The 18,839-nt window shown below is 43.4% G+C and overlaps 1 protein-coding gene across 5 annotated transcripts in view; it reads right to left on the reverse strand.

Annotated features, from left to right (window-relative positions):
* The window catches only part of CBLB (Cbl proto-oncogene B), a 62,928-nt gene that overhangs the window by 19,800 nt on the left and 24,289 nt on the right, over nt 1–18,839 (reverse strand). For all 5 annotated transcript variants that reach the window (XM_053386250.1, XM_053386248.1, XM_053386253.1 and 2 more), the window contains 6 exons: nt 16,328–16,484; nt 14,755–14,876; nt 14,023–14,160; nt 7,554–7,641; nt 6,030–6,161; nt 2,464–2,667 (listed from right to left, as the gene is read on the reverse strand). In XM_053386250.1, coding sequence (XP_053242225.1) covers nt 2,464–2,667; nt 6,030–6,161; nt 7,554–7,641; nt 14,023–14,160; nt 14,755–14,876; nt 16,328–16,484 — 841 coding nt within the window. The remainder of the gene's footprint in view (nt 1–2,463; nt 2,668–6,029; nt 6,162–7,553; nt 7,642–14,022; nt 14,161–14,754; nt 14,877–16,327; nt 16,485–18,839) is intronic.

The raw sequence follows: 18,839 nt of genomic DNA on the forward strand, positions 1-18,839 counted from the left end.
CCTAAACATTTAATTCACACACATTATCTGACACTGATGTCATTTTGAATACTTCTTTTTAACCTGTGTTGTTTTTGGAAAATATTTATTGCTGGAGATATTGCAGTGTGCATGCTATCCTTCACAATAAGTGATTATTTGTAATTTTGCTGAGCTTTTTAGCTCTTCAGTTGTGTTCCTGAGCCATTATTGCCTAACTAGTATTAATGCATTTAAATTGTTTCCATTATCATGGGTGCCACTGTGGTCTAAACCACTGAGCCTTTTGGGCTTGCCGATCAGAAGGTCAGCAATTCAAATCCATGTGAAGGGTGAGCTCCCATTGCTCTGTCCCAGCTCCTGCCAACCTAGCAGTTCGAAAGCACACCAGGGCAAGCAGAGGAATAGGTACCACTGCGTCGGGAAGGTAAACGGCATTTCTGTATGCTCTGGCTTCTGTCACGGTGTTCCGTTGCACCAGAAGCGGTTTAGTCATGCAGGCCACATGACCCAGAAAGCTGTCCGTGGACAAATGCTGGCTTCCTCAGCCTGAAAGCGAGGTGAGTGTCATACCTCATAGATGCCTTTGATTGGACTTAACCATCCAGGGGTCCTTTACCTTTTTTATCACATCAATAGTACAGTCGTACCTCCGCTTACGTATCCCTCTGGATATGTAATCTTCGGGATGCGAATGTGGCAAACTCGGAAGTATTTTTCCGGTTTCGCCCCGAGCGCGTGCACAGAAGCACTCTACGCGCCGCACGCATTCACAGAAGCGGTCCTCCGGTTGCGAATTCCTCGGGATGCGGCCGTGACCTCCAGAACGGATCCCATTTGCAACCGGAGGTACCACTGTAGTAGCTTATCAGCTTTAAAACCTACTTCTGTGGATGAGGTGAGTATTCCACATGGCCCCTCTGCTCAAACTGACTGACTACTTTTTGAGTTTGAGCTATTGCCCTTGGGGGAGGGGTCTTACCTTCAGGAAGGAGGTGCCAGGAGGAGAAGGGAAGGATGATAGGTCAGATGAAACCCAAGAGGGCCTCTTCTTGGTGGCCAGCTTGCTTTATACAACATTTGTAATGAGATGCACAATGTCTCATGATATGGTGGCACATGATCTAGGAAGCTTTGCTGCTGAGCAAAGCCCCTTTCCATTAAGGTAAGCATTATTTCAATACGACAGTTGGGAGGGTGGGGCAGAGCATAGGAAATCAGGCTGCTTATAAGTCAAGCCCTTGTAAAGCCCATCATGGTTTTTCAAACTTTCAACTTGAAAACAAGTAGTCAAACTGCAAGTTCAGCTGAGCAGCTGAGTGTTTGCCCATCTCTACCACTTTCTTATAAGTAAATAAAGTCTCTAAAACATGAAATACTTTACAGTTTCAGTCTTAAAACTTTTGCAATTGAAATAACATGTCCACACTTTGTTATTTAGTGTTTGTACACAATGAATAGACATTTAAGAATTTGCAGGCTTGAGCCCAAATTAGACTACATGGAACGGAGGCATAGAAAAAAGGCATAACTGAATAATCATCAGCTTTAGCATTCTGAATCCAGACCAATTACAGTAGCTAGACTTTAATATTGTATGACAACTCGTGCTTTGAGAGCATTTGCACATGGTATGTTGGTTGGGTTGATACAAGTTTAACGTATCAGCTATTCCCATTAGAGTTTTCCTGCGAGAAAGATTGTCACTTTGGTTTTGTGATTTATTCCTCAGACATTACAAATTTGCATTTTTTGCATGAAACAGAAAAACATATCTGAAACTCATTACTTTCTCTTCAGACATTACAAAGCAGCTACTAAATATGCTCAAGGCAATTGCTCTGGTTCTGGCAAAAGAGTAGCAAACCAGATGGTATAAATGTTTCACAATGCAAAGCAATCTGGATACTGACTCGGCATGATGCACAGCACCATGGAATTCCCAGATTGCTCTGAGACTGCAGCAAGTGGGAAGGGAGATCATGATTTCTGTTAAATGTTCTGAGTATGAAATTAGGTATTTCTGTCTGCAATTGTGCAAATTGTGCTTTAGAAGGTAAACAGGATTCATTTTATTAAATTAGGAGATGGGTGGGGAAACTCCATCCCATTGGCCAATCTTGGCCTGCTAGGGGTTCCAATTTGGCCTGCTAGGCCATTTTCCCCAAACGTCTCCCTTCTGCCCATCTACTGACCTCACTGGGTTTAATTCTACGTTGGCTGTGTATCCTGTCTGAAGGGAACAGGATCAAATAGCCAAGGCAGCAGAATTTAATCCCTGCTCATCAGTAAGTAGTAATGGCAGCAGAGACTCCTCTTTTCACACACCTGGCTGCTGCCTGCCCATTCACTTAAAGAAGAACAGTCAGCTGTTTTAAGCAGCACTTTTGCAAAGTGCTTAAAAACAGCCTTGACACTCCCATGTCAGCCTCCAGAGCTATATTTTAAAGCACATGATATATCTGGAAATATATATATATATACCTTCCGCACAGAAGCTAATCGATTCATCATTAAAGATTCTTCTCTGTCGTCGTCGTCATCCAATTCGAGCATGGGTATACCAAAACTATCCATAATGCTGCAGCACCTTGTGTTCTCATCTCGGGGATCAAAGGGGTCCACAATTATGGGTTCAGTTCCTTTGATTTCACAGCGACAGAAAGGACACCCCTGACCATCAGACTCCTATATGGGTGAAAAGCAAAGTCCTTAATTACTGAGCACTATTTTTATTTGTATGTATAGAACATTCCTCAAGAAAAGGGAAATCAGTGGAAAGAATTTTAATTGTTAATTAAAATTACTGCAAAAGAAAACCCAAATGAATGTCTGTTATTCAAATATAGTTCTGTTTTATTTTGTCTTCCAGGCTTGCCTCTTCATGAACGTTCAGATATACATCTGGACTTGCAGTTCTCACTAACATGTTGCAGTATTGTGAATAGCTACACTAATGGGAACCTCTTTCATTTGGTAGAATTCCAAAAATTAGGTCAAAAGCTTTCATACCAATGAATTTCCACAAACATTTCTAAGCAATTAGGGACATATTATCTAATAGCTTTCAAAAGGTCATATTTGTTTACTTTTCACATGAACATCATTGGTATTATGTTACCAAAATTGTTAAGAGGAATAAACATAAATTACCCAATCTGTTTTTCTCCCTAAAGAAGTAAGTTTTTAATTGTGCATGGTTGTTTTTTACATTTATAAGTGAATGCAACACAAACATAAACAACCGGAGAAAAAATACATGTTTTAAAGAATGGAGCAAAAGAAAGGCAGGCAGGCAGAGAATATCACTTTACAGTATAGAGGTACTATTTGAGGGGGAAAGAAGAAATATTTTTTGCTTTTTAACCAGAGGCTCTATGCTTTATCAAGTGCTTTTGAAACTTCTCTCTTTCTCTCTTGTTTATTTATTTCTATATCACATGCATCCTCACACCAATATGAATGTAAATTATATCTATTCAGTCAGACTTGCTTAAATAAGACAGTATACAAGTGACTTTCCACACTGCCTACTGGAAAGGAGTCTCCACATTTTGTCAGGCCTTGATAACTTACCAAATTCTGACTCTGCCTTATCCTCAAAATCAGAACAGGAGTGCTGTCCTGTGTCTGAAATTGCTCAAAGCTTTAGAGGCATAGGGAATGCTTCTGAAGCAAAATGCAAAAAAATAAACTCTGAACTTGGTCTCACTTTGTGCAGGAGGTAGTCACATTAAAAGAGATGACTGTTACTAGCAACCTTGACAATGTATTTGTAGATACCCACTTTGGGCTTTAAAATAAGCAATGATTCTATACAAATGAGTGATTAGCTACGCACACATATAAATTCAATTCAATGTTATAAGCATACAGAAATATTAGGGCAGTGCATGAGTATGAGAAAGAAACTATTTTTAAAAAACCCCAAGATAAGTTCCTTTTTCTTATCTTATAAATTTTAATTTTTATTTCAATGTTTATTTATCCTAGTTTTCTCTCCATTAAAAAGTACTGAGAAAGCTGACATTCAGTACAGAATACCCAGAATAACTGAAGACATGGAGTAGCTTATTTTATTTAATAACGCAGATGTTTCACTATGGGAAAAGGGGACTGGCAATTTCTCCTTAGGCATGTCTAATGAGCCATTATGACAGCAATTAAACACTAACCACTAGCAAGTATCAACTGACATTGCTACAGTATGTTCCTTTCATCAACTCATTAATTATACAGAAGTTAAATTTGCAATGAAGTTTGATTAAATAGGAAATGTGGCTGCTAATGCAAGAAAAGCCCAATGCTCTCTTTCTCATTAGAATTCACTTATTAAGGGTTACACTTTAGCTGGAAATACACGATCTGTGTGTTTGGTTTGGGCCATATTCTTCATCCCCCCTGAGGCGTAGAAGGGGGAACAGCACTCCAATGGAAAGTTAACACCTGCAATTTGCCTCTGCACTTGTTTTTACAGCTGCTACACCTAAAGACCCAACAGAGAGTGCAATCCCCATTGGTGAAAGGAGGAAAGGGATATTTTTAATTCAATTGCCACCATTTCTACAGCCTTCTTAGCATCCTTAATAGTTCTTTAGATTCCAGCAGACAAACAAAAGCATGTAAAAACAGAACCTAAAATTTATACACACAAAGATCACACTGGGTGCAATCTGAGAGCGTTTACTTCCTGAGAGTCTGCTAGAAGTAATAGGACTGGACTCGCTGGTAGCTTCCATCAGATTTAAGTGTGTTTAACTTTCTTTGAATGGTTTCTATTTTAAATGCTTAGGTACAATTTAGGTACAAGTAGGCAGAGTTCAGGCTTGTCAGATTAATTTTGCTTTTTCCAAGAACCCCAAGATCTACCAACAAGAGCCTGGCACAATATTCTAGCATATAGCCTCTGAGCACGACTGAGCATAGCAAATTTGTTTTCACTACTAGAAACAAGCAGAACGTACTGTACTTTCACATAAACATTCACTCCTGGTTAAGTTTTCTCATTTTGAGAAGCCGAAAAAGTTAATTTGAAGTGAGTTGTTTCAAATAGCCATTTTGAGCAGGATTTAATCACTGTCCATCAGCTGACGAGCAGAGGTTACATCCTGTTGCCTTGTACCCATGATCATGTTCTCTGCTGGGTATACAGCAAAAAGCCGTGGCGGAATTATAAATCCTGTCCATCAGTGATGTCAACTGATCCGTTAGTGTGGGCATGATTTGGGAAAAATAGACTTGCAGGTCAAAATTGGATCCCTTTGTGGACTATGACTGGCCTGGAGGCCAGCGGTTCCCCATCCCTACAGTAAGGGTTCTCCAGATTTGGTAAGCAAAGGAAGAGGGGTAGGAGAAATAGAGATGATTCATCTTAGCTTCCTCCTCAGGCTGGTGTTTTATTGCTGGGTGAGTTATTTATCATACAAGTTCTTAGGAGTGCTGACCATTTGAGAAGTCTCTCTCTTCTCCACCCATACACCGCCACTTATCTTCTCCATCCAATAATTTTTAAACATCTTCCTTGACAAGCTCACACCTAATAATGCTGTTACTTGTGATTCTCAATAGCTTATTGATCTAGCTTTGAATAGAGCCCTGCATTTATTTTCATATATGACAAAGTGTGTCAAAGTGCAGGGCCAGATGCCCTCCACCCCATTCCATATAAAGAACATAACTGGACCGGCAACTAAAGCTTATTTCAATGCTGGTAACACGATAGCATTGTCCACAGCACCTGAGTCAGCATAGTAGTTTGAAGTGGCTATGACAGTCCATGTAGCATACACAGGTCTGTCCTCCAACAAAGGGAAATAGCTGCCACTCTGTACCTCAGCATCTGCCACTTGAGGTGACCCTTTCACTTTGCCTATTATAGGACTGGCCTGACAAAATGGAAGCAAAGTAGCAATATTTCAAAGCATATTCCTGAAGCCGATACTGCTGATAAACCAGCAAAATGAACAGTGAAAAGAGGACCACAACAAGTCGGAAAATAAACCTACCTAAATATATACATATGGTGAATGAATACATGAAAGACAACCTACCTGCCATGCTGTAAGGCAAGATGTGCACATCAGATGCCCACAAGGCTCAATCTTCACATCTTTGTCATTTTCTGCACAAATTTTACAAAGCTGGAATGTGGAACCCATTTCACAGTACAATTCATATTGTTCCTGAAAACAAGACTATTGCAGTTAAGTGGCTCTGTGGGATGGTATGTTTACAAGCTTGCTTCTAACACAGTTTGAGGTTTTTAAGCAAAACAGTGTTTGAGATCACCTATTTTTGAAGACATTCATGTGACAGAAAATAACTCACAGTTACTGGCTACAGTTACTGGTTAACATTATGATAGAAAACTATTTCAAAACTGGCATAACTTAAAAACAAATGGGGTTGGGGAGATACCCAGAAGACCTGGAAATGATACCTGAAAGCAGCAAAGGAATTATCTTTTTGTTAATTCCTCCTAATTTGCCATGGCAAGTGAAAGTTCATGTTCCAGCTAGAAAGTTGTATCCATTTCCCCTGTTGGGAACTAGAACTGCATGACAGCATTTTTATAGTAGGTGAAATACCAATCAAAGATGTGTAAGGAAATTATAATCTTCCAATATCATCTTCAGCATGTCATCACTGCTAGAAGGATAATTATCTCCTAAGTGCTCATAACATTTGTACTCTAGGTGCCAATTCTTCCTTAAATGTCAGAAAAAATAATGTCACAATGCAAGCAGTAATTACAGCATTGTTAGCATACTCCACATAGCATGTATAGGCAACTTGGGGGGTATTTGAGGGTTTGTTTGTTATTGTTTTTTCATTTTAAGTGATAGTGATTTATCTTTACTATGAAAAAATACTTTGTAATGCCTATCAAAACATCAAGTCTAACAACATGACATATGCATCAGAAACATTCAAAATGCAGCCAGGGTATTGGCCAGTCCACAACAGCTACAGAGAATGAATAGACCACCTTCATCAATATGACAAAACTACCAATGGATGGTGCAGAGAAGAAGAGATATGGATTTCTGGCCAACACTTCCTCATTTTTTATCCTTTCACCATATATGACCAAAGGTCACTCAAGCCCTAAGATGTAATTATCACCAGAGAGGCATCCAGAGGGGTCAAGCCGCTTGATAAAAATAAATTCACAGGCTACCAAGATCATTACGGTTTTAAACACCCTCCCTACTACAGTTCACAACAAACACACTAATTGCTTTTCATGAAGGTAACTGAATAGAGATTGTAAAGCAATTAATTATATTTTTGAGGTTAAGGATGATTTTATCTGGATGTTATTTTGAGACTATTGAATGATAATATTATATTTAGTTTAATTATACAGTAAATCCAAACTTTTTCAGAGAGCCCCTATGCAAACCCATCTCATATTTCCCACCAAAAGTGCCCCCACTCCCCAGCCACACCTCAATAGTGAGTGCCCATTAATGGGTGTCAATGAACATCTTACTAAAATCTGGCATTTAAATCTGTTGCATTGTTTTTTATTAATGCTTTTGCTATAAATGAAGTGATAATATGCAACATACCTGTGTAACTTTTATGTGATCATGTGGGGTGGGTTCACACAGTCCTGTCAGATCAGGATTATAACTTCTTCCATCTGGGTACAGATAGCTGGATTACAAAGAAATAAAAGTTTAAAATTTTACATTGCTTCTAAATTTTTTAAGATTTAATCACACAATGTGCACTAACATGTATATAGCTACAAGTTAAGAAAACCCAAACATATGGCTTTCTGAATGAATTTGCTAAAACTGGGGCTAGTTCACAAGGTCACTAGACAACACAAATCACAATAGTTACACCTGAAAGCATTCTACCACCAAGCTATTCATGAATGGTAAATTTAGATGAGGATTCCAAAGGTTTTCTCACCCCACTCTAAGCATTTGCTTCCAACAACTTTTTCCATTTCCTCTTGCCATTCATTACAATATCCATGTTTATGTTGTTTTTCTATATGCACTATCTGCTGATAATTGTAGCCCATTTTTCATTTCATTGTCACATATAAGTTCACCCTCACCTCTTCTCTTCTCGTCTCCTTGTTTTACTGTTAAGTCAGCAACATAGTCTCTAGTTTGCCTACATTTGGGACACTAAAGAAGAGTGTTTGTTTCCCTTTCCCTGCATGAAAATTATGAGCACTCATTCCAATAAAGATCTAATTTTATATTGGATATATTGGTCAGACTGAAATACAGTGGTACCTCGGGTTAAGTACTTAATTCGTTCCGGAGGTCCGTTCTTAACCTGAAACTGTTCTTAACCTGAAGCACCAGTTTAGCTAATAGGGCCTCCTGCTGCCGCTGCGCCGCCAGAGCACGATTTCTGTTCTCATCCTGAAGCAAAGTTCTTAACCCGAGGTTCTATTTCTGGGTTAGCGGAGTCTGTAACCTGAAGCGTATGTGTCAGGGAACTGCCATCTGAGACGCAGGAGGTGAAAGGGCTCACGGAGGGTGAGAGAGACCATTCAGCTGAGGAGGGAACCAGCAGGGGGAGAAGTGGAGTTCCAAGGGAAAGTGAGTCGGAGGGAGGGCTCAGAGACACTTCAAGCGAGAACAGTGGGGAGGTTTCAGGACCTCCTATAGGGACACCCACTCCTCGCCGGAAACTGTCACGCCGAGAGTCCAGAAGACGTGTTTCCGTTAAGGAGCTTTTATGCTGGAAGAAGTTCCGTAAACGCCCACTGTCCGATTCAACGAGCGACTGATGGAGCCATGCTTAAGGAGCTCCGTCACAGACAGAGGTTTGTGGACTTAGCCAAACTCTGAGGGACTAGGATTTTACGCACAAGCAGCTCACCATCCCATCACAGCAATCGGACAGTCCCTGAAAGCAGCTTGTGCAGAGAGGCATCATGAGCAACCCAGCCGGAGCCGGGGGAGCAGGAGGAGCTGGAGAGGGTCCAAGCCTGGAAGAAAGGTACAGGGTGTTGGAAGTCCAGCTAGCACTGCAAACGGCGAGGCTAGAGGAAAGGAGGGCGCAGGATGCAGAAAAGGCAAAAGGCGCTACACTAGCAAGAAAGATGCCAGGATTGGTGCAGAAGTTTGGGGGGGACCCCAGGAACTACCAAGCCTTTAGGACAGAGATGCAGTATGCTCTCGAACTGCAGTTTAACGACTTTCCCGACGAGGCATCGCGAGTGGCGTTTGTGATTGGCCATCTCGAAGGGGGGGCGAGAGACTGGGTTAGACCCCTGATGGCAGGGAATAGTGAAATGCTGAAGGACACGAGGAAGTGTTTTCGCGCCATGGATTTGATGTTTTCCAGCGAGATTGAACAGGGACTGGTGCGCAGACAATTGATGGCTTGCAAACAGGGTAGCCGATCGGTTCGTGAGTACTGGACTGAGTTTACAATGTTGATACATAAATTGGGGTGGGACCTATCGGCGGAACCCATTCAAATGCTCTTTGAAGAGGGGCTTTCTTCGGCGGTGAAAGACGAACTTTCCCGGGCACCCAGGGCGGAGTCTATGGCCCAGCTGACCAAATCAGCGCTGACCATTGGAGCGCGCCAGGAGGCAAGAGCCTTAGAGAAGCGGGAGGGGAAAGGAGAGCGTTGGAGGGAGTTCCGCATTCCAGAGCCAAGTTTCCCGCCAGGAGAGCCGATGGAAGTTGGAACAGCGCGCGCGCGCGCGCAGTTTCAAACCCCAGTGAAGGGAGGAGGAAGGAGGGAAAGAGCGCCAAGAAATGGTATCTCTGCCAGCAGCCAGGTCACTTTGCCAGAGTCTGCCCGCAAAGAAAGGAATGGCAAGGGATGGCGGGAGCTGTTGGGGGGAAGGAGGAGGGAGTCCAGGAGCCAGTAAAAGCCAACGCCTGGCTGCCACCGTCAGGGCACTGCAGCCAGGCCAAGGAGCAGTAAAAGTGCCCACTCCGGAACCTCCAAGACCAGCCCTAGTAATAGAGGTGTTGCTAGAGCTGGCAAACGGATACCTACTAAAGACAAAGGCGCTGTTGGACTCAGGCAGCTCCTGTAATTTTATGAGTAAGGAGTTTGCAGCTGAACACCAGATACAGATACTCCCTTTAAGTAACCCCCTGCAGGTGACCACGATCGATGGGAGGGAGCTGTTGGGAGGAGAAGTTAGCCTACAGACCGTCCCAATGGTTATGAGGGTGGCCAGGCACACCGAAAGGATAGCGTTCAATGTGGCCACCCTGGGAGGGGCTCCCGTCATTTTGGGAATGAGCTGGCTAGCGTTGCATGACCCGCTAGTGGGCTGGCATCAGAGAGTGGTCTCCTTTGGGTCAGCACATTGCCTGGAACACTGCAGAGAAGGAAAGGTGCCAGAAGGGGCAAAAGCCTTTCTAGCAGGGACAGAAGTGGCGGACAAAGGGAAGGTGCCCAAACAATACGCTGACCTGAGCAAGGTCTTCAGCGAAAGGGAAGCAGATAAACTACCACCGCATAGAGACTTTGACTGCCAAATTAACCTGGTCCCTGGGGCCCAGCTCCCCATGGGCAAGCTGTACGCCATGTCAGACAGGGAAATGCAGGAGTTAAGGGAGTTTATTGATAAAAACCTGAAGAGGGGCTTCATCAGAGAGTCCAGAGCGGTGGGGGGGAGCCCAGTGTTTTTTGTGGACAAAAAAGACACGGATAAACCCAGGCTTGTAGTGGACTACCGGCGGCTAAATGCCGTGTCCGAACCAGTGACTTTCCCCATGCCCAGGATTGATGACATTTTGACCAGGGTGAGGAAGGGAAAGATATTCACGAAACTGGACCTGAGAGGGGCATACAACCTGATACGAATAAGGAAAGGGGATGAATGGAAAACCACCATGTTCACCCCTTTGGGGGCTTTTGAATATTTAGTTATGCCATTCGGATTGCAATCAGGCTCCGCCTGTTTTCAATCGCTCATGAACCATGTCCTGGGACCTTTGCTCTACAAGAATTGCGTGGCCTTCCTCGATGACGTGCTGATATATTCAGAGAATGAGGAGCAGCATGTAAAGGATGTCAGGGAAGTGCTGAGCCAGCTGCAAGCAAACCAGCTGTGGGTGAAATTGGAGAAGTGTCAGTTTCACACCAAGGAGGTGGAATTCCTGGGGTACCGCTTATCAGACAAGGGATTAGCCATGGATCCAGACAAGGTCCAGGCGGTGCTGGAATGGAAGACACCGAAAACGAAAAAGGATGTGCAAAGGTTCTTAGGGTTTGGGAACTTTTACCGTAAATTCATCAAGAACTTTGCCCACTTAACGGCTCCCATCACGGACTGTCTAAGCAGCAAGAAGAAATTCGTTTGGACGGCGGAGGCGGAGCAAGCATTTGAGGAATTGAAAAGGGCATTCGCTTCGGAAGAACAGCTCCTGCATGTGGATTTACAAAAACCCATGAGAGTGGAAACTGATGCCTCAGACCGGGCGGTGGGGGCGGTGCTGCTTCAGCCAGGGAGCAATAAGTCGGAATGGAGACCGTGTGCCTTCTTTTCGCGTAAGCTGAACAAATCTGAGAGGAACTACACCGTATATGACCGAGAACTACTCGCCATTCACGAAGCGTTCTGGAGATGGAGACATTTACTAATTGGCGCACAGCATAAGGTGCAAGTGTGTACGGACCACAAGAATTTGGAGTATTGGAGAACGGCACGAGTGCTCAACCAACGACAAGTGAGGTGGGCCCAGGAGTTCTCCAAATTCCATTTTGAAATCTGCTATGTGCCAGGTCCAGAAAACATCAGAGCGGACGCTCTCTCACGCAAACCTGAATATTTGGAGGGGGAGGGAGCGCCTGAAGAGAGACATATTATCCCAGAGGATCACTGGGTGTGTGGGGCGGCCTGGGTGGGGCAAAGAGAACTGGTAGAGGGAACGGTAAATGATGAATACGCCCAGGATAAGCTCAGAGGTTTAAGGAGAGAGGGAGAAGACCCCGGAGGTTTTGAAGAAAGAAATGGGGCATTGTATTACAAAGGGGCACTATATATACCCGAAGGGGAATTGAGGGGGAGAGTACTCAAACAGCTGCACGACAACCCCACAGCGGGGCATTTTGGGCAACACAAGACCATGTGGTTGGTGACCAGGGAGTTTTGGTGGCCCAAGGTGAGGGAGGATGTACGGGAGTATGTGAGAAGGTGTGACCAATGCCAGAGAGCCAAAGGAGAAAGGCGGGCGCCAGCGGGGTTATTAGAACCGTTACCCACACCAGAACGACCGTGGGAGGCGGTATCGATAGATTTTATGACTGATCTGCCTAAATCCCAGGGGAAAACCGCCATATTAGTCGTAGTAGACCTGTTAACTAAGATGGGTCACTTTGTAGCTTGCTCACATGCAGTCACGGCGGAAGAGACAGCGAAATTGTTTGTAGAACATATTTTTAGGCTGCATGGCGCCCCCTTGAGGGTGGTCTCCGACAGAGGGAAACAGTTCATGTCCAGATTCTGGAGGAAACTTATGAGCTTGTTGCACGTAGAGGTCAACTTTTCGACTGCCAGGCACCCTGAGACCAATGGGCAGGCGGAGAGGGCAAACGGTATCCTCCAACAATACCTGAGGTGTTATGTCAATGACAGAGAGAACGATTGGGTCGAAAAGTTGGCGCTAGCGGAATTTGCTTACAATAATGCGGAGAATGTGTCCACCGGGATGAGCCCCTTTTTGGCTAATTATGGGTGCCACCCCAGGGCGTTTCCAGGGGGAGGAGGGGAGAGATGGAGTGTCCCGGCCGCTGAACATTTTGTAGAAGAAATGGAAGCGATCCATCGTCAACTCCAACTCAACTTAGAAAGGGCCAAAGAAGAATATAAGAGGCAGGCAGACAAGAGCAGAAGGGAAGGTGAAACCATTAGGGTGGGGAGTCAGGTCTGGCTATCAACCCAAGGGTTGCCGTTCAAGGGGGGTTGCAAGAAATTGAGACCCAAAAGATTGGGACCATTTGAGGTCATCCAACAGGTCAACCCAGTGGCTTTCAGACTCCGGTTACTGAACCACATGAAACTGCACCCAGTATTCCACAGGTCATTACTGTCACCATATAGGGGGGAAGGTGAAGGGGTATCCACACGGGGGCCAGCCATAGAAGAAAGGGAAAGCAGCAACCATGTGGCGGAAATCATCGACTCCAGGTGGAAGGGTAATCAGGTGGAGTATTTGGTCGCGTGGGAAGGGGAACCGGAGTCGGAAAACACCTGGGTGACGGCAGAGGAGGTCCGTGACGAGATCTTGATCGAAACGTTCCACCAAAGGTTCCCCAGGAAACCTCAGCCAGTAGCGAGGTTCCGGAGGGAGTACTTTGGCACCACCGACGATGAGGAGGAACTGGAAGGATTCAGGGAATCGGAGTTGGAAGAAGGAACAGACTCCGATGAGGAGGAGTACTTGGAAACCGGAAACAGCAACAGGTGGAGGGAAGTGTTCGAAACTTCGGAAGATGAGGGAGGTTCCTTCAGGGGTTTTGCTCCCTCGCCTCCCGCAGAGGAGGGGAGGGAAGGGGGTGAAGGGGGCCCTGGAGGGGAGGTGGATGTCAGGGAACTGCCATCTGAGACGCAGGAGGTGAAAGGGCTCACGGAGGGTGAGAGAGACCATTCAGCTGAGGAGGGAACCAGCAGGGGGAGAAGTGGAGTTCCAAGGGAAAGTGAGTCGGAGGGAGGGCTCAGAGACACTTCAAGCGAGAACAGTGGGGAGGTTTCAGGACCTCCTATAGGGACACCCACTCCTCGCCGGAAACTGTCACGCCGAGAGTCCAGAAGACGCGTTTCCGTTAAGGAGCTTTTATGCTGGAAGAAGTTCCGTAAATGCCCACTGTCCGATTCAACGAGCGACTGATGGAGCCATGCTTAAGGAGCTCCGTCACAGACAGAGGTTTGTGGACTTAGCCAAACTCTGAGGGACTAGGATTTTACGCACAAGCAGCTCACCATCCCATCACAGTATGTAACCCAAGGTACCACTGTACATACCACGCTTAGGCGCATCCCATCTGTCAAAGAACCAAGATTCTGTATTTAAAGTAGTAAACATTTATACTCACAATCCCTCCCGGCTGCCATCAATCAGAGCTTGAAATAAAGGCTTATTATGAGGTATTGTCTGTAAAATATTTCCATCACCAGTGACATATCCAATGGCCCACTGTCCTAGTCGAGTGCAGCTTAATCTGAAAATGTAGCTATAAGGCAATGTTACAAAAACACACTTAACAACATACGAAAAGATCTCCTGGATCAGCCAAAGGCCCATCTAACCCATTGCCCTCCATGTTGTTTCACCCTCAATTTCCATTAGCTCAAAAATATGATGGGAGATGTGGTCCAGCAACATCTGGAGGGCCAGAGGTTAACCATCTCTCCACTAAAGCTGCAGTATGTGGTGCCTATAGCCCACCCTCTACATGAAAAACATGGGTCCTGTTAAAAGTTAAGAAAACTTTCATTTAAAATTAAAAAGAGGGGTAATAATCCCCCCAGTTCTGAAAGAAAGGTAAAAAAATCTGAAAGCAGCACATTTAAAAGGCTCAGCACTTAAAACAAGGGATCTATGTTTATTAGACTTTACTATGTTCACATAAGTGCATTTTATAATTTTAAAATGCAAATTCAGTCAGGTGAGCAACACCAGGATTGCAGGTTTTTCCAGTGTAGCTAGGAATCTCAGAAAATATACCAAGTGAACACTGGTCAAAATAGCACAAAGAGCAAAAGGTTTTACTGAACACAAAGGTCAAATGACCCTCTTCTAAGAAGTATTAGCAAAAATGCATTACCTTCCTGGTTTGGTGCTGTATTTTTGTAACCGTGCTTTAACTTCATCGTAAGTCAGAAATGCCATATATCCAGGATGCGTTACAGCTAGGAAGTTCCAGTTTCTTAATATTGAACCCCAAGGCTAAACACAAAGTGAAAAAAATACTGTATTTTTGTCCCATCTTTCCTCCAGTCATTGTGGTGGCATACACTGCTATTTCCCCACTACACTTGCGACCATGTGGGGTAGATTAGGCTGAGAAAGAGGGCCAGCTTGAATGTAACAAGCTTACTAAAACATGCTTTTGTAAGTCAGGATTTTGTTCCATGATTTGGTAAAGCAGGCAATGAGCTTCATGCCTGTGGGCTCCCTGCATTTCTCTCTGTGTTACTGGTTTCTGCCATGATTACTTTAAATCACAGTTTATCATTTTGGAAATAAAGGGAAAGTGCTTTAAAGTAAGCATGATTTTTAAAAAACACTGTAACCAGCACATCAGGGGACGGAAGCATGAGAACTGTATCCATCTTAATAAATCATGGTTTATTAATCCAGGATCTTTATGTCTGAACCAGCACAAAGTGACTGGGTCAAGGCCACTCAGTAAACTTCATGGCTAGATGTGAATTTTTGCTCAGCTATCCTCGGTCCAAATTTAGCATTCCAGACAGTCACCATATCAAAATGTCTCACAATGTATGCAAGATATACTTCTGAAGTCTATAGAATTATTAACATAATTCATTCAATGTACGTGATTAACTTTGATACAATTTAACTGGGGGAAACATGCCTAGGTTCATAGCAGGTGAAGAAAAGCCTACTGTCAGCTAAATATAAACTGTTGCTCCTCATGAAGCAGCTATCAAAACTTTGATCTTCAATCAAAACTATTTCTCTCTCTCTCTTTATATACTGCCTTTAATAAAAATAATATTAACATGATTCACAATGCAATAAAACAATGCAATAAAACATAATAGAAAGCTGTAGTACCCAACATCAGGGGCCCAAGAATACAGAAGCAATTTCTATAATCTTACCTAGTGTTAAGTATGCAATTTATCACAGCAGTGATGCATGGCAATATACTAAACCTGTCAACTATTACAATTGTTATTTGGAGGTATATAGAGTTCAAGAATATAAACAGATCCTATCTCATATTCCCATACCCAGATGTTTAGTTTGACTGAGTCTTTAAGCTGCCCTCATAAAGGGAAGAATTTTTTCTTTTCTCATCTGTACTCTCTCCTTACACCATTGTATTTATTGTGAAGGTGAGAAAAAAGTAATAGAGGAGCTCTAAGCATAATAAGCAAACTTTTTTATTATTTAAAAAGTTAAGCCAAAGATAATTCACACAAATAAAGTTTCCACGATAAACCAAACCTCAGCTTTTATTCAGTTTTAATCAGACTTTTTTCTTGACATTTTCTCTGAACAAAATGTGGCAAAGATTTTTGTTTTTAACTGAACAAAATGACATACTGACTTCAAACATTAGTGAATGCTTTGTAGGGTTTAAAGAAACATATTTGGTTGTAGACAACATAGGAAGAGGATGTTCAATATTAGGCTGAATATTTTACCTGGAATAATCTGGTGAAGATATCAAATTCAAAGACTGAAATGTAGTCATTGCAGGTTAAATCAATAGTAGATTTCAAAGCCATTGCTTCCAAACCAGAACTAATCTGATGCACTTCATGCAGACACTGACGGAACACCTTCCAAGGCACTATGGTTCTGTAATGCAAAAACAGTATTGAAGTGTTACACAATATGCTACCATTTTCTAAGTAACATCACATCCTGTAAAATCAGAGCCATGTAGGTTCATGATTACACATCATGTTCGCTTACATCTCCAGGTGAAGGGTTACCAGCAACCTTCTTCTGGCAGCACCATGGCTGGGGCAAGGAGAGAAGATAGATGATGGCAGGAATTGGTGTCTGAACGGCACAGCAAGATTTTAAGCTGGCACCGGGGGGAGGGGAGAGCACCATTCAAGGTCTACTTCAGGCAGCAAAATTACTTGTGTCAGTATTGCACATGGCTCTGTATACACAAAGGTATGGATATGTGCCTTTGGTGATGGCAAGCCACACTTTGGAACATACTGGAAATATACCTGGCCAATTCCTTTTTGTAAAAAAATTGATTGCCCAGAAAAAACATTTAATACTGGTTCACAGCCCTTTAAATAATGCGCAGATTTTGGAGGCTTCTTAAAATTGGTATCTTCACATAATTCTTTTCAAAATATTTTCCACTTGTATGATGACAATTATTATCATTCCCGTGGTTTCCAGTTTATAGGAATGAGTACTATTGCTCAGATCCCAGAATGCATCACCCACAAACGATGGGCAGCAATACATTTGGGGAAGCCCCGAGGTTTGCAGAAGGAAAAGAAACTAAAAGCAGGGAAGGGGAGAACCCAACACAGCACCAAGGACTCAGTGAACACTGAAGGATGACTAGCTATTGAGGGAAGATGGAAAACTGGATGGAAGGAGAAAGCAATGGAGAATCCTGGGTGAACAGCACTGGCTGACTGAAGGAAACTCTGTACAAGAGCAGCCGACATTGCAAAATTGTTTCATGTCCCATTTGTTATTCTTGTTATTTGTTCACATTTCAACTGTCTCTCTGACAACAGAGTAACTAAAATGCTAAATAAATAGATAACAATTATTTAAGACCACCTGAAAATGTGGACTACAGGGGAAAATATTGCTATTGGCTTCAAAGTTAATATCCCCACCTTTAAATAATATTTAAAAATAGCTCAAACCAGGAAGATGCTGCCCATCATGATTCATATCCAGACAGTAGCTGAATGCTAAATTTTAGCAATAAGCTTTCTGAAGTCTTAGTGCCATCTCAGCAAATTTCCCAGCTAATATATAGTGTAGATTTTTTTCCTTTTGATTTGTAATTTGATTTGTAATTTGACAGAATTACAAGCCTGGTAGATGAAGGGAACGCAGTGGATGTAGCCTACCTTGATTTCAGCAAGGCATTTGACAAGGTGCCCCATGATATTCTTGTAAAGAAGCTGGTAAAATGCGGTCTTGACTATGCTACCACTCAGTGGATTTGTAACTGGCTGACTGACCGAACCCAAAGGGTGCTCATCAATGGTTCCTCTTCATCCTGGAGAAGAGTGACTAGTGGGGTGCCACAGGGTTCTGTCTTGGGCCCGGTCTTATTCAACATCTTTATCAACGACTTGGATGATGGACTCAAGGGCATCCTGATCAAATTTGCAGATGACACCAAACTGGGAGGGGTGGCTAACACCCCAGAGGACAGGAACACACTTCAAAACGACCTTGACAGATTAGAGAACTGGGCCAAAACAAACAAGATGAATTTTAACAGGGAGAAATGTAAAGTATTGCACTTGGGCAAAAAAAATGAGAGGCACAAATACAAGATGGGTGACACCTGGCTTGAGAGCACTACATGTGAAAAGGATCTAGGAGTCTTGGTTGACCACAAACTTGACATGAGCCAACAGTGTGACGCGGCAGCTAAAAAAGCCAATGCAATTCTGGGCTGCATCAATAGGAGTATAGCATCTAGATCAAGGGAAGTAATAGTGCCACTGTATTCTGCTCTGGTCAGACCTCACCTGGAGTACTGTGTCCAGTTCTGGGCACCACAGTTCAAGAAGGACATTGACAAACTGGAACGTGTCCAGAGGAGGGCAACCAAAATGGTCAAAGGCCTGGAAACGATGCCTTATGAGGAACGGCTAAGGGAGCTGGGCATGTTTAGCCTGGAGAAGAGGAGGTTAAGGGGTGATATGATAGCCATGTTCAAATATATAAAAGGATGTCACATAGAGGAGGGAGAAAGGTTGTTTTCTGCTGCTCCAGAGAAGCGGACACGGAGCAATGGATCCAAACTACAAGAAAGAAGATTCCACCTAAACATTAGGAAGAACTTCCTGACAGTAAGAGCTGTTCGACAGTGGAATTTGCTGCCAAGGAGTGTGGTGGAGTCTCCTTCTTTGGAGGTCTTTAAGCAGAGGCTTGACAACCATATGTCAGGAGTGCTCTGATGGTGTTTCCTGCTTGGCAGGGGGTTGG

The sequence above is a fragment of the Podarcis raffonei genome, chromosome 4 (genome assembly GCF_027172205.1).
Source record: "Podarcis raffonei isolate rPodRaf1 chromosome 4, rPodRaf1.pri, whole genome shotgun sequence".
NCBI lineage: Eukaryota > Metazoa > Chordata > Lepidosauria > Squamata > Lacertidae > Podarcis > Podarcis raffonei.